This window comes from Diplotaxodon limnothrissa, linkage group LG22 (assembly GCF_057381915.1).
Source record: "Diplotaxodon limnothrissa isolate DT_005_m linkage group LG22, D_limnothrissa_male_GT1.1, whole genome shotgun sequence".
Taxonomy (NCBI): domain Eukaryota; kingdom Metazoa; phylum Chordata; class Actinopteri; order Cichliformes; family Cichlidae; genus Diplotaxodon; species Diplotaxodon limnothrissa.
Genome location: NC_140616.1, coordinates 9612621 through 9633760, shown reverse-complemented (window position 1 = coordinate 9633760; position 21140 = coordinate 9612621). Strand labels below are relative to the sequence as shown.

The window sequence follows — 21140 nt, the reverse complement described above, 5'->3', positions numbered from 1 at the left end:
TTTGGGGGAGAAGGTTTTTAATGCGTGCGTGGACCGAAAAAGATAGAAGAGGATAATATTCACGTTCACGTTCATCTCCGCCCGCACCATTAAAAACCCCTACACATGAACACAAACACGCACTCTTCTACCCACCCGGTAGGTTTCTCGTTATATCAATTTTTCACAAGGGTGCCCACGCGGTCCCAATAATCAGTGGCCTCCAGTCTGCTGCTTCTTCCACCTACAGTTTCCTGCGGAGGCAGCAGTACTGTACCGATAGCGCACCAAACCTCTGTCTTTGTCTGTGTGCAGGAGGGAGGGTGTGATCTATTTTTCATTTGTTGACTGGGTGTTTGCAGCTTCATCACTGTGAGGATGCAGTAGCTTTAGCTCTTATTAGCATTATTTTTAGAGGTAACTAAGACAAGTGCACCTCTGTCACGGCATTGTTCAGCTTGTGTGTGTGTTTGCTGCCCTGTGTATAAGATCCTCATCTCTCCTCTCTTGATGGTGATACATTATTAAAAGCTGCCCGCCTGAAGCTCCAGTTGATGCCGGGGTTTTTAAAATATTTTTTTTAACTCTTACCTGCCCTGCTGCTGTCACTTCCACTCAACACGCTGCTCATAAACAACACGGTAAACAGCTCTACTCCTGCCTCCCTTCATCCACATCCCTTCCACCTTGTCGCCCCCACTTCGTGGGATGTTTAGCAGACAGCAGCTGATCTCCAGGCTGCGGGGGGGGAAGGATAGGATGAGGATCAGCAACCCTGAACCACTTTTCCAAAAAACTGATGGCGCACTGCGTAAAATGAAAACATGAAGAGAAAATAATGATTTTAAAATATTTATTTTTAGGTTAAAAAAACGTATTTGTTCAGATATAAATGGGGTTTGCAGAAGTAAAAACTGGGAAGGAGTCTCTGCTTTGACTCTTGAGGGCAAACAGTCCCAGCAATTAAAACATAGCATTTCTCCAAGTAATATGCAAATAACAGCCACGTATCTGTGGTACGCAATATAACTGAAGGAGTCAGAAAATCAGAAGGAATCTCTGTAAGGGACAAGTCTGTGCAAGCACTGGGACGGCTTTACGTTTGTAACCTGATTCTGCGGCTCACTCAAAAACCAGTAACACAGTCTGTTTCTGGATCTTTTCCTTGTTATTCGTTTTATTTGCATAGTAAACTTTTACTTTGCATGTGTGGATGCAGCAGCACAGTTGACCTCCCTGTGCCCCGGTGCAGCCACCGTTAATGCTAAAGGGTTCTCTGCTATTCAGATGAGGTTTGGTTTGGGTTTTTTTTCCCATAAAATGACTTACTTATTACAGCAAGACATTTTACATACATCACAGCATCTGTATTAAGAGTTTATGTCCAGCCCGTAGCCCAGACCCACTGAAAACATTTATTAGGGAAAAAAAAATAGATCAAAGGAGGCAGTGAGATATTAAATAGTCAACATTTTGCATCTAGATGACTAAAAGCATTTACCTTTATGAACTACATTCATCTCGTCAACTTCTAAATGCGTACAGAGACTGCTTTTAAAGAAAACAATCGAGTCCAGTCTTTACAATTTTGTAAAATTCGTTTGTTATGAAATATTTCTACTTCATCATAAAAATAGGCTTATTTTATGTTAGTGTTCACCTGAGGCAGATCATTTTTAAAATGTATATACATAAATAAAATTATATACATTTACATAATATATATGTAAATTTATAATACATTTATAACACATGCATTCAGTACATTACTTTCTTTTAAATTTCCTAATTTAAAAAAAAGATATATATCTCGTAGCCTTGCACTCAACGATCCTAGTGGTCTATCACACTTGGGGCTTGCTACCCAATCTCAGGTGGGAGTGATGATATCTCCCCCCTGACCTGTCGTCCTGGCTCCCCCTTGCCATAGCATGTGTGTGCAGTAGGCTCGCATGGGGGGGTCTAGCCTTAGGACCCTTACTGGATACAGATGCCCCAGGCGGGAATCAATTTTGTGACGCTCTAGAGGCGTGTAGTCTTACCACTATGCTATCTATCTATCTATCTATCGATCTATCGATCTATAGATCTATAGATATAAATAAATTTATATATATATAGTCCAATGATTAAAGACTGAAATTTGCTTAAATTTTTGGAAACCTCAAATATTTAACTGGTGTATCAATATTAACGTGCCAATAACCATAATTAAAATAATCAGTCCTAAAAAGAATGAAACGTGTTGCACACGCAGTATCACGCTATGCAGTTGAAAGGTTTATTTTCAAAGACCTGACTTAACGGCAACAGAGGAAACTGAACCTTCTTCAAGTATAAACTAAGAATCCGTCCAGAAATTTGATCTCAGAAATCAAGCAGAAAAACACTTTAAAGAAATTTTAACCCGCATTAGATTTTAGATTCGATTTTTGTCCCGAGTCTTTATGCTCTCTCCCTCTTCATCGGTGTTAGGTGTTCCCATCATTCTCTCTGTGTCTGTGCTTTTGTGTTGATTAGATTTGATAAAGTGAGAGGGAGCTAATGCGAGGAAGGGAGCGGGAGTGGCAGTCGCCTCGCGCTGAGCTGACTGGTGATGATGATTGACTGCAGGGTAATGGGACACTCAGTGCGATTGGGGATTCCTCTGCGCTTCCTCATCTTTTGTTCGGTCACTCAGGAAGCACAAGCTGTACTTCCTTCGAGTCGTTTCAGTCTCAGTTCTGCATTCAGATTGGCTCACCCTGCTCGAGACCGCCGGCAGGCTGTTTTCACGGGTGTGTCCGCGATGATAAAGAATGTGTCACGCACTGATGACAACCCTTATGGACACTTATTGCACCGGTCAGCTGCTGAGGACAGCAAAAACTCAGTTTCTCCTCTGGAGGAGACAAAGATGAGATCGACAGACTGCCTTTAAAGGTGACGGCGAGTTCTGCACAGCTCATGCATCTGCCAGCTGTTGTTATGAGTATTGTACGAGGGGATGCCCATGTTTAATAATAGCGTCATTGTCAAATGAAGCCATTCAGGGAGCGATCAGGATTCTGTAGAAGAGAAAATATTGTTGCCTGTACATCTGTCATTTAAACTATAATTACATAAAAGAACAAACCGGGCGTTTATCAGAGTTGAAATGGTTCCCTATTTGGCTGCAGACGGCTTTATTTCCTACAGCTGGTGCAACTGGCATGATTTCAGCCTTTCTGTCTATTAATCCTGCTCTAATCAGAGGGAACCAAATTAAAAGACTGTAAGGAGAAGCTACGTACAGCACAGCTGAAATACTAATTTCATTAATCTGCTAAGTACTTTGTTGATTAATCTTTTTTTGCAAGTAAAGTAATAGTAATTAAAAAAGATGTTTATGTTGTCAATTTTTCCTTAAAAACAGTTCAGGAACCCATATTGTTGGAATTGGTATCAAATGAGACACAACTGAGAGCAGATTTCTAAATATTTTATGAGGAAATAAAGTAAATTGTGGATTTTGTCTGTTATCTAATCAATTAAAGGACAGATAAGCTTTGATTTCTACCGTATATGCCTGTTTTATCTCTCACTTAATGCTGACAATCCTTTCTTAATAATTTTTGCCAATAAATTGATTTCTTGGCCCCCTGAGCCAAATGTGAAACTGCCAGATTTCTTTTAAAAGCTGCACAAGACAAACAAAAGCAGGAACATTATCTAAACAGCAAATGTCTTACCCACAGTTACCTGAATAGGTTCAATGCTTTAGTGCTGTTTCGAAGCAGGACTGCAATAAATTGTTTTTAATCTCAGTCAATCTACTGTTTCTTTTAAATTGTTATTAATTCATGAATTCATTTACCTTTTTTAATATTATTTAGTTAATGATCTGTAAACAAAGCAGAGAAAACCAGCTGGAGGAAGGGAATGTGGAGTACCATATATTCCTTAATAAATGACTTAATTATGCATAAATGATCAGTGTGCTTTATTTGCTAATTAGCGTATGGTTGCTCAACTAATTATCACCATCGATTGCCCATTTTTACGGAGTTGGAAAATGTCCTCGTCTGTGAGTGAGCGCATGCATCAGTTAGTGTGAGGGTGTCTTTGATGGGTGTTTGATGGTAGCGTGTGAGTGAGTGGGTACAGCAGGCTGGTGGAGGTGCTCGAGTTACATAATCCCAAACTCCCTCCCGCGCAGTGACAGCGAAGAGGGGGGCAGCTGCCGAATCCCATCTTGTCATCTCCGCTCTCCTTCTCCTCTTCCTCTCCTCTTTCCCGTTTGATCCAGCAATAAGCGCCCGCTGTCCTCCTGCTTCCTGCTATCATCCACACATCAGCTTCAGGCACTTCAGTCCACCTATCTGGATCGAACTATCACGGACACGACACCAACCTTTTCCACAGAATTTGTTTTAATTTAGTACCTCAGACGTGATTAAAAAGACGGCTCAAACTATGGTCCAGCAGCAGTTTTCGGGCTTCTCGTTGGTGTGCTGGTGTAGTGTCGCGCATACTGATGACACCTCAAACCCCTCGCAGATGCTGTTTTTGTGAAAAACAATTATCCCCCTCCCCACACGCACACATCTTTGATGCTATAACAGGGGAAGCTGAAGCCAAACTGTTGGGGCCATCTGAAACACGTGAATTTTGTGCATATGGCTGCCATGAAACGCTGCCACAGTGCTGTCGATGGCCGCCATTTGGCTCGGCGAGGCCCAGCAGGGAAGGCTGTTGAGTAAAATATGAATTTTTACAAGCTGGCAGTGACGGGAGGAGGGTGTATGAGCCTGGTGGTTATTTGTTGGCCAACAGGCAGAGGGACTCTCAGCGGGGATCCAGTGCCAGGGAGATGCAGTTGTGATGCTGCTCGATGTAGGGTGAAATGTAATATTATTATTATCCATTAGGAGGGTGGGGATCTAGTTTGACATAGGTTGTTTTTTTTAGAAGTTTAGATCATGTTTAGATCTGCAGCTCATCTGTTTGGATGGGCTTCCCCTCCTACCCAACACTCCTCCCCCCCCACCATAAGTGCAAGGTTGTAAACTCACATCAGGTGGGCGCTGGTATCGAAAGGTGTGAACGTTTTCTTTGCCGTTACGTCATCTTTGCCCTGGGGGTAACGGTAATCATATTTCCTAGTCATCGTAGACAGCACAGAGAGAGGAGTGGGCTGGAAGATGTCGAGCGGGGGGGGGGCATTAAAGATTTGTGGTTGTCATGACAGCAACCAGAGAGGAGACTGACTCCCTCGCCCACTAACCTCAGCCTAATTGACATGCACCCGCCCACTCAGGCCTCTCCCAGCCTGATCATATCCTGAGATATCACGTTTTATAGATCAAAGATCAGGAGTCGGCACCCTCGAGACTGAGGGCGAACTTCCATCTGCGTTTCGCTGCTGTCCTGTTGTTTCATTTGTAGGAGAACAGAACAACCTGTACATCTCTTTACAGTCATCAGCTGCACATCAGACTCCTTTGTGATTTAAGTAAGACAAAGTACCACTGCATGTTTAAGTTGCATATCGATCCATGGTCCACTAAATTATTAAAGCCTCTTGCTTACAGTACAGTCTACTTAAGCGCACCAAACTCCCAGGGCAGCAGCCCAATGTGCTTTGTAAGGGCGATGATCTTTTTTTTTTTGTGTTTAATGGTTAGAAGGAGCCAAAAGAATTGGAGTATGTACAGCACAGTGTTTTTAAAAAGCAGTTCAAGGATCCTACAAATAGTTTTTCTTCCCTTCTATGCTCTGTTTAAAACCACACTTGTAAGCAGTTGCCCTATAAGTGGCTCTGTCTGACTTTAATGTCCTCAAACTGTGTTGTTTTTTTGTTTTTCTCGCTTCCTTCAAATTTTGTGGTCATGTTACACAATGCAGCGCTCTGCTTTTCATCACCACTAACATTTTGTATGGATTCCTTTGTGCTGTTTTTGCTGAGGTTATGGTACAATTACACCAATTTTTTCTTTTAGATGGCACTGGGATGGTCGCAAAGCCCACATGTAGCCCTCACCCACACTACCTCAGCAACCCCAGCAGCCATAATGAGGCAAATATGAGCAACCCCATAATAATTCCCTGCTTGTTTAATAATTCGGGCGCTCTGAGTAGAATATTTTTCTCGTCCTTATTGAGGGTAGTGCTGCCTCGCCCCTTTCCATTCACCCACGCTGGGGTTTCCTGATCTTTTCCATGCTCCAGAGCTCGACTTCATGGGTGTCATTCAGCGCGAGGGGGTCGTGTTTGCAGCTTGTTATGTAAGAAGAAGAATATGCTCTATGATAGCTTACACTCCGCTCTCCTAACATACACAACCACTAATAAGATTTTTGGTGGGCAGTAATCACTTACGCCCTTGTTTGCCAGCACGCTCTAATATGAGACATATGTATATCACGCTGTGTAGACTATGAAGCATATGCTCTCTGAAGTCTACCTCGGAACCTCCCGACCACTAAAATAAGCATTTATTATCTCAAATTGGTTTGCAGCAGCACAGATATTTACACAAGGAAGCCGTGAGGGTGAGCCGTGGTAGCCATGACTCTGAGGGAAGCTTCGGGATCCTCTCTGTTTGGAGAAATACCGTGCCGCCTTTGGATGCCAAGGGCGTTCACGTGGTCATTTATATGTAAACAAATGCGTACCTCTGTCTTTGCTCTCTTTCTATCTACCATTTTGTTAAAGATGTGCAGATAAACAAACGCTCTACCCTCTCCTCGTGTGCCTCGGTTGCTGTGTTTCTGCTGGCAGGGTGCCTTTGTTTTGCTCTACAGCAGCGCAGGGGTGGGGACGCATTATGTAATTCGCGGCGTGTGCCTGGGATATAGAGAGGGAGAGAGACTGAGAAGGGTGTGACTATAGTAACACAAACACACAGAGATGATGACATAATCCCTGACCTCCTCTGTGGCCTGCTTGTGTCCTCCCCTCTGAGTATTCCCGGCATTGGACTGTAAATTTGGGAACCACAGAGGAACATCCTCTTTCACTCTCCATTAACATTTGTGCAAAATTACTCCCACCGGTCCTCAAGGACTCCGCTTGCACTCTAATGTCAGAAGCAGGGCATAGAAGTCTTTGTGGGTTTGTTTTTCCATCCAGTTTCCATGGATGGTTTGGGAAGGCACGGACATGCTACAGTAGTGGCCAGGCTCTGGTATTGTGTGTTGCATGCAGAATTTTACATTTTGCTTATAGAAGCCTGCAAAAAAAAAGTCAAATTACTGCAGTATCCAGGAAACAAAGCTGTCAAAACAGCTCAGAATATGTTTTGCATAATAGAAAGTGAGGAAAAGAAGAAAGAGCTGCTAATGGTCCATCAGATTTCCTGAAAGTAATGAGTTTGCACTTTCATTTTTCATATGAATTTTTTTATTGTTATGGTTTTAATGAATAAATATGTCTGCCTGTTGCTTGAACTTGGAGAAGAAGTCAGAGTTTTGAACATAAATTAGAAATAATGAGTGCTGGACACGTACTTTCATATTCTGTATCCTTCCTCACTCCCACAGCCAGTGGCAGTGACCCTGCAGGAGCAGGAAACCAGAGGATTTAACTCATCTCTTTGCCTCTATTCCACTGTGTATAACCCACTCACGCCACAACGAGCCAGTCTATATAATTAATATTGATTACAGTACTGCGTCACCTCCCACACATCCATATGGGTCATACAAAAACAGGTTCTTAACCTGCTGGATGTGGGTGATATGCTGTGACATATAGAAGAGCTGAATTGAATACTCTTGTGCCCCCCGAGGGGCGTAAACTGCAGTTAAATATGCAAATTGATCTGTGGGTTAGAGCGCACACTGTGATAATGACAACGAACCCACCTTATAGACTTGTTTGCAAACTTAATCTGTGTATCAAACACCCTCGTACTGCTCTTTTCTGTAAGTGGGTGTGCCTGCGTGATTGTGTTTTTGTGTGCGCCCCCCTTCATATGATTACAGTAGTTTCCATAATGGAATAGTGCACTCTCTCTGCTATGGAAGAATGTCTGTTTTTCATTTGAAAGACCTTCATCCTGCTGCAGCTGTGTGGGAAGCATCCCCAGAATCATTAGTTCATTCTGCACTGCCTCGACTGTCGAGCGCGCTGCTCTGTGCTGAAAATGGTTTCTGTTCTTGTGTTGCAGATAAAATCGAGGAGGCACAGAAAGAGCTTAAAGACCCCAAAGGCTCACAGAAAGGTAAGAGATCTCTTATCAAAACTTGCAATTTCCAGAGAACTGCGAGGAAAGCTCTCTCTTTCATTTTTAATGTAGAATATCTTCTCTTTCACCACCTCAGGGTTTAAAGTGAATTAAATAAGTAATTTAACCTAAAATAAAGCACAAGCAAAAAGCGCAAAATAAATGCAAAATCACTGATGTGGAAAGGAAAGATTATTACATCGGTCACATCAGTGAGGCACGGCAAGCACATTTCACCCAGAGGAAACCCAAAGTGCTTCAGGGTACGCGGGCAAAAACACTGAAAAAAATTATAATAAAAAAGTAAAAACAACAGTGATTTACTGTTATTAATATGAATAAATCCTGCATTTAAACAGGCAGACTCATTAAGGTTTTTATGGTAATAAAGTGCTTGAACTCGTGTTTATTGTAAGAGGTACAGCTAATGTTAGAAAGGCTTGCAAACCTGATATAAGTACTGTATTTAAAGGTAAAAAGAGAGCAGAGGTAACTGCCCTTATAAACATCATGTGTGGGGTTTTTTTTATTTTTATTTTAGTGAAGACTGATGCATTTATCATGTCTTCTGAGCATGAAAGCAGATATTAGTGGCAGATGTTTATGTGGTTGCACAAAAATGTCCCATTTAAATTTTAAGGTTTTCTTTAAAAGCAATTAGATATTTAACTACCAAGTACTGTAGAGCTGTTGATGCTTCCAGGTTGGTGTGAACTTGTAATTTCTACCTGGTCTCCAGTGAAATGTGTGATTTATACTTCTGCAGTGAATCTATGTAGAGCCTACGACATAGCCTTTCACAGGTGTGTGACGCTGTTGCCAAATTCAGCCCCTAAACCACGATGGGCTGCCAGCGATCTGGTGGATGGAGTTTATTTATTTTTTTGTTCACGATCCATTCATAATCATGTGATAATGCTGCAGTTAAATTGAAATTAAAAAAAATATATAAATTATTATTATCCGTCTCTTCTAAAGATGAACCCGGCAATTAAATTGGAGAATTGCGTCATCTACTAATCAGAAGATCAGGGTTTGATCCACAGCTCCTGTAGCCCTCTGTGTTGATTTTCTTTGGGCAAGATGGTGTTAGAGCGTGTACGTAAAGGGTAAAAAGGGCTCAACGGCAAAGAAGAGTGCGCTGTGTGCGCTTAAGAGGACTTTAAGTGCTCAGTAAGAGTAGAAAAGCGCTATATAAGGACCAGTGTATTTACCATAAAATGTTTCCTTTGTTTTGATCTGTGTGCATAAATTCTCAGTAATCTTTCCATTGTGCCCCGACTGAACACACGAACAGTTTCTTTGATAAGTGGACTGTTGTGTAACTACATTGAAATAGAAAAGCCAGTTTGACTAAGCTGTGCCTGAGAATCAGCCTGCTGTGCATTTTCCTTTTAATGACACTCAACCTTTGATTGAATCATCCACTGTAAATGGGATTGGGTGGTGATTCTAAACAGGGTATAAATATCTCAGTCCACCTCTTAAAGTACAGCAGGTAGTTTTATCACTGCCAGTAAGTCAAAGGGTAATCTCTTTGGCAACCTGCCTTATGAAGAAGTATGTCAATTGCCCTTGGTCTAGATAACTAAAGGATCGCCTTTATTTTACATTAAATATATTATTTTAATGCAGTTACAGGAACATAAGAGTGTTTAGAAATGAGGAGAAGGTTAACAAAAAGGGCTTCTTTTATCTCAGTGACTGTTAATGATGGAAAACTTGTGGTGAAGTCACGTCCCTTTTTTGAGAACTGGTTTGTGTAGTTTGGATGAATAAATATTGCCTTTCCCATGTCTTTTAGCTACAGTTTGTACAAAGATTGTTTTTAAGCATCAATTAGAAAAGGTTATTTTAAAAAACAGGGTTTGTTCAGAAGACCTTGTTATATTGATTGCATGGCAGTTTTAAAGCCTCTCTAGTTGCATGGTTGCATGGAGAATGGATTTACTTATGTAAAGGGAAGCCCTTGAAAGAACCCTGAAGTCATCTTGGGAAATACCTACACAGGCCAGGAAACTGTGACAGGCTGTGACACTGCTACTCTTGTGCAACATGCCCATGAAAACACTTGCCTCAGTCATTATTATGGGACACCATTGCATGGGTGTGCCCTTTTTAAAACAGTGCACCTATTATTATAAGAATGCAGCTCAGTAAGCACGCAGATGTACTTTGTTATACGCTAGTTATTTGCACCATTTTCTGATCAGCCGAGCCTTCATAGGTCAACATTTCTTATCAACAAGGGCAAGAAGTGACTGTTACTTGCATAATAAAGCGTGGGTCTCTGTGGTATTAGTCACACAGCTAACGAGTGCGAGGGCGAAGTATCTTCACTGTAGTATACGTCTATCATTATCTAAATAAAACAAATTATCGATAAGCTGATGGAAAACAAAGTAGGCTGCAGAGAAAGCTTTCACAACTGGAATGTTGAAGCTCTCAAAAAGCTGTTTAAGACATATTTTTATATATAACAACCACAAATGTTATGTATTCGTTTTACAGTTGGATTAAAATGATAACACATGTACATGTAAATGTGCAGTATGATCCAGAATAGTGTCACTATTTGTCACTGGAGATAACACAGCTTATATAGTACAGAATTAATAGTAAAAGTAGTTAATTTATTTAAATAGTGGGAAATAAAGCAAAAACAGAACAGTCAGTAATTTTAATAGACTGCAGTCTACTTGTTTTATTGTTTCCAGTTGGAAGATGGTGCTGGTATTGAGATTAAAGTGTGTTTCAAACATTCTTCATGCGCTATAAAGGGGTAAAACAGAAGCACTGTAGTGTGTGAGCTGTTGATCTTTTTCTTTTCCTGTGTGCATTTTTGTTTTAGTTTCATGGAACAAGAAGAGTTAGTTATACGAAAAATATGATTTTCAAAATGGCATTAGAGTTATTTCCTGTGTCCAATAGAGATTACATTTAAACTCATTTTATAAGCCAAGGTTGTCAGCAGTAGAAGTTAATTTTTTCAATAATGTCATTTGTGCTAACTCTTTGTGGTAGCACTGGAAGAGAGGAGATGAAGGAAATGGTTATTATACCACCTTAATTATTGTCTCTGTCTCCACAGGGCTATCTGACAGCAGTCGAAGAAATGCGGACAGCATAAAGGGTCTTAAGAGGAAGAAGGTTGTTGCAGAGAATCAGCTAAAGAAAATTCCAAAATCTCCAGTGAAGAAGCCCCTGCAGTCAAAAACATCTGCTGAATCTGCTCTCCGAGGATCTTCGTCCAAGGAAACTCCGCATTCTTGCTCCTCCTCCTCCAACAGTCCTTCCCACAATCTTTCAACATCGCCCAGTGGAGAAAGTGACCAAAAGTATGCTCAACCAGTTGCAGCGTCCCCTGACAAGGGGTCATTTTCTGCTGAGGCTGAAAGGCTGAAGCAGGAAAAATCATCTTCTAGGCCACCATCGCTTGAGCTCACAGCTGGTGAGGAGGACACTCTGATTACTGCTAAAGGAACTCTAAAGCCTAAAGAAAGCAAAAGCCAAGACTCCAGCTTTGACGGAGATCCTTACGCCAACAGCGCTCCACTTGATGTTCTACTTAAGGCCATGGAGCCTGATTTTAGCACACTGGCTGAGAGGAAAGCCTCGATGCAGGTCACAGCAATGCCAGGTGTCAATGTTGGTCTCCAGACCCAACCTTCCCATATGCAGACCTATTATATTGACAAACAGGGCAATGTCATTGGCATTGCAGCGCCAATACAGGGAAATCTACAAACAGGTCCACAGGGTACCGCTCCCCTTGCTACACCGCATTTTATGCCCGTTGCTTCCAATCCAGAAAATCCTAGCTTGCACATAAACTTTAATGCAGGACCATCTACTATAACTCATGCTCCTGTTCCCTCTGGCTCAAGTGCTTTGCCACAAAGCCAACCACCAGTTGTGCACACATGCCAGTCCCTCTCAGCCAGTGTTCCCAGCAGTATTCAGGTCCCAGTTACACCAGGCAGCAACCAAGTTCAGATGACCACTGTTATGACCTTTGGTGCTGAACAGGTTTCCAAAGACCAAAAGCCTAAAAAACCAGGAAAGTACGTTTGTGAATACTGCAACCGGGCATGTGCAAAACCCAGTGTGCTGCTCAAACACATCAGGTCTCACACAGGAGAAAGGCCATATCCCTGTGTTACTTGTGGCTTCTCATTCAAAACCAAGAGCAACTTGTACAAACACAAGAAATCACATGCTCATGCCATAAAACTGGGTCTCATTGCACGCTCCGAATCAGGAGGTGGATCGCTATCTCAAGAGTCTGACAAAACCACAGGAACACATTCAGAGGCAGAGGAGAGTGGAGACAGCGATGAGGAAGGTAGCACTGCCGACTTAGACCCCGACTCGTCACAAAGCAGCGTGGCTGCTTTGTCTGAAAACAGTTTACTGAGTGCAGGTGGAACACAAGCCAACCATGGGGAAGTGGACTTATCCGGTGTTTCTGACTCAGTCAAATCATCCCCAGCTCAGAGAGCTCACGAGCCTAAAGTAACAGCTGCACTCCCAAAAGTTGTTGTGTACCCAGTTAATGTCTCCCCTCTGAGGGCGGATAGTCCGAGAGTTACAGGAGCAGCACCTGAGCAAGCTGCTGCACAACGACAACGAGACTTCCAGACTGCCAGTCTGAGATCGAATATCACAGTCTTGTCATCTCTGAAAGGGGTGGATGGTGCAAATCCCTTACTAGAAACCGTCAGTGAAGATGAAGACCAACACTGCAAGTCTCCACTGTTAAGTGGGCACGCTCAGCTTCAGCGGCAACAAGCAACAGACTTTTCTCAGCAGCAACAGCCTAAGTGTCTACTTAGTCCACGTAGTTTGGGAAGCACTGATTCAGGTTACTTCTCACGTTCTGAAAGTGCTGATCAGGCCATGAGTCCACCCAGTCCATTTGTAAAGATAACTCCACCAGTAGATGTTGATATTGCCAAGAACACTCTTCCTAATGTCCCTCCTGTGGTTGCCTCAGTCATGCATGTAGCACATGAGCAGAGACCAAGGGCGATAGACGGACAAATGCGTCCACGATTAGAAGCCAGTGCACGCTCTTTAGAAGAACGAATTACAAAGTTGATATCTGATAATGAGATAGTAGTTGACAACAAGCAGCTGGACAGTGTAAAGCCAAGGAGGACCTCTCTTTCAAGGAGAGGTAGCATAGACTCCCCGAAGTCATACATATTTAAAGACTCTTTTCAGTTTGATCTTAAACCAATGGGAAGAAGGTCAAGTTCCAGCTCAGACATCCCCAAATCTCCATTCACTCCCACAGATAAATCAAAGCCAGTATTTCTTCTTTCTGTACCCCCCCAATACCCACCGATGGATTGTTTGCCAATAACAAGGAGCAACTCTATGCCTACTACACCAGGACACACTGCTCTTCCCCTTAATGTTGCTGCTGTCCCCCATCCTTTGCGCAGCAGCCAGTCATGTGATGACAAAATTAGTGCACTAAATGACGATGTATTTTCATCAGCTCCATCAACCCCAAATCCTGCAATGCATTCTCGTACCTTGGTCAGACAAATAGCAGTAGAGGACTTTTCCCACAATGAGAGACATGGTCTCCCCTCTGTTCGCTCCATGGATGAGGGCTATATCGGACAAAGCAATTCTGCAGAGCACATGCAAAGAAGCAGGTCTTTTGAACACAGTCAGGAAAGAAACAGAAAACCTCAGCAGACTAAAGGCACGATGTATGAGTGTGAAACGTGTCGTAACCGGTACAGAAAGTTAGAGAACTTTGAAACTCACAAGAAATTCTACTGCTCTGAACTTCATGGTCCAAAAAACAAACCAATGGCTGCCAAAGAAACTGACCAAGATGTTTTTCATGTTAATTTACAGCAGCCCATAGCAGGAGCAACCACAACTGGGCCAGGGGTACTTGATCAACAGACATCATTCAGGAAGAGGAGGAAAATGAAAAGTGTTGGTGATGAGGATGATCAGTCTCCAACTGATACTAGTGCACCTTGCTCTGTTAGTTTTGAGCTACCAGCAGTTCTGGCAAACAGGAATTTTCCTCACCATGCTGTAATAGTAGATATACAACCCAAAATCAACCAGCCAAAGCTACCTCAGATACAGCTTGTAGCAAGAGGCATTAATTCTCCAGATTCCAGACTTTCGCCAATACGAGAGACCCAGATCAGTACCCCTGCTAAAGGAGACTTGCAAAGGCAAGGCAGCGGCACTTCAGTCATCAGACACACCAACTCTCTCAGCAGACCCAATTCCTTTGAGACAGAGTCTATTGACAGGATCTCTCCTGTTGATAGCATGGAGAAGGATCCCCTGAACAAACCCAAATCAGATGTGGCATCTGGTGTCTTAACTGATGGTTACCATGAAACCATATCAAAACCTAAGAGCACAGATTATGGAAAACAAAGAAAGGAGCAGTGCACTGATAGGACAGTGGCACCAGTTGGTGAACACTCTACTCCTATCCATCAGTCTCGCCTTGTTCGTCAGAATAACATTCAAGTTCCTGAGATTTTAGTCACAGTGGAACCGGACAGAGAACATGAAACACAGACTGCTGAACCAGCAGATAAACCTGCAGATCAGTTCAGCTGGCCTCAGAGAAGTGAGAGTTTGTCAAAGCTCCCAGCAGAGAAACTTCCCCCTAAGAAGAAGAGAATTCGTCTGGCTCAAATGGATCATTCATCGGGCGAATCCAGTTTTGAATCGAGCCTCTCACGAAGCCTCAGCAGAGACAGCAGTCTTTCTCGTGGCTCCAGCATCTCAGCCTCTTTTGACAGAGATGAGCCATCTAGATCGGAGAGTCCTTCTCGAGGAGAGTGCGTTGGTAAAATTCCAGAGACTCAGTGTTTGCCAACAGCTTTCAACACCCTTGGTGTGCCTGGAATGATGAGGCGTGCCGCATCTGAACAGATCACATGTACTCAACCCTCTGTGGAGATTTCATGTGACTACCGCAGCAAATCCTTTGACTCTGGCAATGTATCTCCAAGTAGATCTCTGTCACCTGCTGGACAGCCAAAAAGTGGACAACTCTCCCAACTTTCCCAGGTGCCACTAATTGAAAGGAGACGGGGGCCATTAGTTCGGCAGATGTCTTTAAAAATTGGACCTGAAAGTCAGCAACCTGTTAGGAAAGCTGCCGCTCCTTTAGATAAACCTCTCATTGGAAATGTTAGCTCTTTCACTCAGAACAGACCTCAGCAGATTCACATTACTAGCAGGCGCGCAGTGCCTCAGCCCTTTGTCCTGCACACAGAAGAACCACCACTGCAAAAGAATGAGCAAATGGTGCAGAGCATTAATTTGGGTAGCCCAACTCAGCAGCCTCAAGTCCATGGCCTTCCACATCCTTGGCACCAAACATCAAGGGTTCAGATTTGCCAAAAGATACAACAACCACTAAACCAGATCTTGGTTTGTCGAGAGAACATCCAAAACAAACCAGCTGACACAGAAGAAAAAAAACATTTTGTGCCCAAATACCAACTACAGTGTCCAGCTCTGAGAACAGGCCAAACCTTTTCCTTCTCTGGCACACAGGGAGCTCAGATAGCCCTGCCAGTTTTAACAATACCAATTGCCAATCCGATTTTGAGCATTTCAAAATCATCTGATGTAATCCAAAATTTGTATGTAGCTCAACCCAGTCAACAGGCTGCAGACAGTAAAACACAGACGGTTGTTTTGTCGGGTGAACAGCGAAGAGAATCATTTGATCAAACCCAAGGAAGTGCTGTACCACTGCCACAGATCTTGATAACTCACGAGCAGATCCACCCTGCTCACTCTGTGCCCAATAAAAATAGTCTGTCGTCGACTCCCAGTGTGGAAAGTGATTTTCGTGTTGTAACAACTGCAAAGAAAGATAGGACTCAAGCTCAGACAGGAGGCCCTCATAACCGCACTGTAGAACAAACTCCTCTTGGGTCTTTACATTGCACGCAGAAACTGGCATCAGTAACACTATGCCCGCAGCAGGAACCCACTGCGTCAAGCAAACGAATGTTGTCACCTGCAAACAGCTTGGACATCTACATGGAAAAGCACCAAAAACGAGCTAAAGATGAGCATGGTGTGGCCTGCCTCACCGATGGACGATCAGTCAATTATCTTAATTCCAAGATGTCGGAGGTGACCCGACAACGGAAGCTGACACTCGTTAGGCAGGTGTGCACAACTGAACCAGTGGACAGTCCCATTGAGACGGAGGCCCCACCTCTGCCCCAGGTTAAGTCAGATGGGGAGAAGGACTCAGAGGCTACTGATGATGTTAAACCTATGTCACCTGATGGTGCTGGGATAGAAAAAGATACAATAACTGTTATTCATGAAGAGACAGGCCCTATCCTGAATACTACACTTGGTAGCCAGGGAACCTCCATGCCAGCCAACAACAATCTGAAGCCTCAAGAAAAAGCTGAGGAACAGAGGTGGACTCCAGCCAAATCCCCAATTAGGCCCTCCAGTTTCCACGGTGGTCAAGTGAAATTGACCACATCTGTGTCTGTGGTTAACACAAAAGACAGCCACCGCCTGTCTTTCCCCAGCCTGAAGACCACCACCACTTTCACATGGTGTTTTTTGATGAAAAGGAAACCTCTCCATGTTCAACAGACCGACCTGAAGACTTCAGCATACGCTACCTGGACAGCCAAACCCAACAACCCTAACCCACTGGGGTTGCCTACCAAGGTGGTCATGTCTTTGTTTGACTCCAAGCAGAGCTCCAAGAAAATACACTACACATCAGCCATAAAAACAAGTGGGAAATCGGACATCTTGTCTTACTCAGGCAAGCTGAAGGATGTCATGCCCAGGGTAAGACTAACTTTCTGCAAAGTCTGAAATATCATAATGTTGTAATGATGACTTGTTTCTTGAGTCACATCCAAAAACATCATCTTTTTCCTGCAGTTGCCAGTAACCCAAAAGTCTGTATCAGTTGAAACCAAAAGTAAAGTGCAGCCAGAGACTCAAGCCAGCAACGATTCAGAAAAGGACTTGGTCACTACAACAGAACCGAGGCGAATCAAAATATTTGATGGCGGGTATGAAACGGAACAATCTGATTATATTCAAAATGTTAGCAACATTATGTTAGATTTTGTGCTCATGGTTACATTTCAAACCCACAGGTACAAATCTAACGAGGAGTATGTTTATGTACGTGGCCGTGGGCGAGGTAAATACATCTGTGAGGAATGTGGGATTCGCTGCAAGAAGCCGAGCATGCTGCGCAAACACATCCGTACTCACTCTGATGTCCGGCCGTACCATTGTGTCCACTGCAATTTCTCCTTTAAGACGAAAGGTGAGTGTTAAAGCCATGTGATTATAGTTCGTACAATGCAGCTGTATAAGTCCCTTTTAAATGCAGTACATGCATGTATGATTTTTCATTTGCCTTGTCTTTTGATAATTAGTGCAGCCTCGTATAAACAGGAACAAATGTAGTTCTGTTAATGTCTTTAAAAGTTATAGCTCTTTCTCACGCCTGATTTTGCAATATCAAACTCTGTATCTGTAACACACAGGAACTGAAAGAATTTACTCTTTCCTTTTACAAGCTGTGAAATTAAAAATGTTATTCCACCATCTCTTAAACCAAGACAGTATGATTCACCATTCTTTATCGAACTTGCCTACCCACGCGACACTGCAGAACAGTACTTGGTGTCAGCAACCCACGTTCATTTAAAAATGTCTTTATCAGTTACTCACCCTTTACATAGAGCTTTCCCAAAGACCGCATACTCTTACATAAACTCCTTCTGTGCTATTGTTCAAGCTCTACCCACCCGTAAGACCTCATTGCCTCCCTTTTTGTTATAGGCAATCTGACCAAGCACATGAAATCCAAGGCCCACAGTAAGAAGTGCATGGAGATGGGGGTGCCTGACGGTCTAATTGACGATCAGGATGCTGAGGACTCTGGTACGGTGCTTTGCTCCTCGGGGTTTTCCTTGAGGGAATTGCACAAAAGCCATAACTTCTATAAGATGAACAGTTTGTCTGTAAAATATGAGTTTTGTATTACTACAGTTGCATATATAATATTGACTTAATTCAGATTTACTTATACAGTCAGCTTTGATTTCTAACAGCAGGATTGCCCTTCTTTTAATAGTTTAATGGCATGAAATATAAAACATGGAGTGTCCCTGCTTGTGCTCTGTTGCTATGTCGATCAATGGCTTTGCCACTGTCTAATTAGAAATTCTAAATGCAGCTTCTTCCTCTTAACTCAAAGCGCATGTGGGCGACATGCACAGCGTTTAGAAAGAGGAAATTGCTGCATCTAATTTTAGAAAAAAAGAGAGGGAGAGAGAGGCTGCCTGAAAACATTCTGTGGTCCAAGTCTCTAACAGCTTATTTGTTTTTCCTCCTCTGCCTGTGATGGAGCTCAGGGGCGTATGGTGGTGTAGGGTGTGAAACACTGCAGCAGCAGTACAAAACATCCACGAGTAGCGGGATTTTCAGTGCTGTTTTTTCTCACTTTAAGAAAGAAATCTTGGATGATAATCAAAGTTATTTAGTGAATGAGTTTTTTTTCTAGCTGTGATGACGTGTAAGTACAGCAGATTTCAGAGACAAGAATTCAATTTTTCTTCTCACGTATTTCCTCGGCAGGAGACCGCAGTCAGGTGAGCAGTGCTGACCGCCAAGATTCAGATGGAGATGACTCCGATGGTCCTGATGATGAGGAGAATGATGACAACGAGGAGGAAGAGGAGGACAGCCAGGCAGAGTCGGGACTCTCTACCAATCCTTCTGTGTCTGCAAGCCCGCAGCACATCTCTTCCAAAGAGGCTGACGTCCCTCCTAGCGCACTCCTAGCCCAGATGTCGATCAGCTCCATCTCCCTCCCTCTGTCCCAGCCTCCAGTTCCCGAATCCCACACAACATACTCCGAATCTGTCCCCATGATGAGCCCCGTGTTCCTGAGCAAGCATTCGGGGTCCTGCTGCAGTCAAATGGCTTTCCTTCACTCTCCTCCACCTGTTGCCACCACATCAGAGTCCTACACCTCAGACACAGAGTCGGTGCACATGATGAGCCCAGTGTCACCCTGCAGGCAGATGTCCATCGACTACCCAGACTTTGATGTGCCCCCTAGTCCCCCAGTGCAAGGCAAGGGCTCCAAAATAGGCCAGGTGAGACCCTTATTTTCTCACTGTGTCCCCCCCCCCATCCCTCCCTGTCTGCTTCCCTTCTTTCCTATCCATACCCTTACTTTGACTCCTGCATGCAAGGCACTTCCACAAAACTCCTCTGAATTCTCTGAGCAAAGGTGAATAATCCTATAGGTCTACTGGACTCATCCAGATATCTTCTAAACTTGGGTTTTGCCAAAATAATGTCAAGAAGTGACGATATTTTTTTTCCTTTCACAGGACACCTCTGCGTCTCCTGCTGTGGCAACCAGTGAGTCAAGTATACCAGTGGACCGGGGCACACAGACTTCCTCCTTTGGTTCTCAAGTTCCTTCACACTTCCCCCTACAGGGTGTATCACAAACACCGGGAGCAGAGACCCAGACTCACCTGTTCAGTCACCTGCCCCTGCACTCTCAGCAGCCATCTCGCTCCTCTTACAGTATGGTTCCAGTTGGGGGGATCCAGCTGGTCCCTGCTGGCCTGGCGGCTTATTCTACCTTTGTGCCAATCCAGGCGGGCCCCGTCCAGCTCACCATCCCAGCTTTGAGCGTCATTCATCGAAACACGAGCCCGTTGCCAGCTCCCAACACTCCACCCCAAACGGAGAGCTTGCCAACTCAGCCACTTGTGGTCCAGGAACCAATCAGCAGTGTTGTACCCTGCTTCCCTCTAGGGCAGGTTACTGGCCTGCAGGCTCAAACGATCCAGCCAGTGGGTCTGGAAACACTTAACCTCATGGGACTGACCAATACAGGCCTGGCATCCACACAGCTGCTGCCCCAGCAAGGCCTCACCCTCAATGCTGCCCTCGGAGTGCAGGTTTTAGCTGCCAACCCCACCTCCCAAAGCGGCACTGGGCCGCAGACACACGTCCCAGGCCTGCAAATAGTAAATATTGCCCTGCCTGCCATCATTCCTTCGCTCAGCCCTCTGTCCACCCTCAGTCCCCTCCCCGGGTCCTCTGAGAGGCAGGGAAGCCCTGAAGCTCTGGGAACACAGCCACCTCATGGTGAACACAGGCTTGGTTCACCACCCACCCCTTTTAAGGTCAGCTCCTCTCCAGAACTGACCTCAGGCAGCAGGGCTAGCCCCGGAGGTAACAGTGGAGCAGAGCTCACACAGACTGTGGCGAGGGATGAACGAGAAAAATCCCTCCAGCAGAATCCATCACCAGCTCCTGAGAGTCAAGCAAGAAGCCCCAAACAGCCTGCAGCTGAAGGAGCTGGTGATCCTGCACCTCTACGACCGCCACCAGTGACCAGCTGGCAGAAGGTAGTTGAAGACTATAATGAGGCCTCCAGTGACGATGAAGACCGACTGGTCATTGCCACCTGAAACCCTCAAGTGGAAACACTTCTTCTCCTTTTGTAATTCTTGTCACTTTGTAAGACTGAAAACACTTTTCAGGGGTTTGTTTCTCAGCAAATCACCTTTCAAAGCACAGATGCTGACATTCATATTGTACGTGCAATCATATGACAGTTATGATGATGATGATGATGATGATGACCAATCATTTAATTTTTTTTCCAAATTGTCAGCTCCAGACAGTTTTTTTTCTTTTTTTTTTTGTACATGTTGTATAGACAATTGTGCCTTTATGGAGTTTCTTGTTTAGGAATCTGTACATAATTCCTTATAAATTCAGTCAATGCTTGTGTTTAATTCAAAAAAATAAAAAAGAACCATAATACTGGATGATATCAATTTTATTCTGGAGGATTCGTCATTCGTAAATTTATGGAATTATAAATGTTGTACTTGTATATGTACATTTCTATGGATTATCGGGCAAT

General features: G+C 43.7%; 1 protein-coding gene across 2 annotated transcripts in view; it reads left to right on the top strand.

The window, feature by feature from the left end:
- hivep1 (HIVEP zinc finger 1) overlaps nucleotides 1-20848 on the top strand; it is a 66488-nt gene extending 45640 nt beyond the window's left edge. For both annotated transcript variants that reach the window (XM_085345807.1, XM_085345808.1), the window contains 7 exons: nucleotides 8111-8164; nucleotides 11259-17005; nucleotides 17102-17235; nucleotides 17323-17498; nucleotides 18020-18121; nucleotides 18818-19341; nucleotides 19582-20848. In XM_085345807.1, the coding sequence (XP_085201933.1) occupies nucleotides 8111-8164; nucleotides 11259-17005; nucleotides 17102-17235; nucleotides 17323-17498; nucleotides 18020-18121; nucleotides 18818-19341; nucleotides 19582-20679 (7835 nt within the window). In that variant the 3' untranslated portion in view covers nucleotides 20680-20848. The remainder of the gene's footprint in view (nucleotides 1-8110; nucleotides 8165-11258; nucleotides 17006-17101; nucleotides 17236-17322; nucleotides 17499-18019; nucleotides 18122-18817; nucleotides 19342-19581) is intronic.
- Nucleotides 20849-21140: the final 292 nt, after the last annotated feature.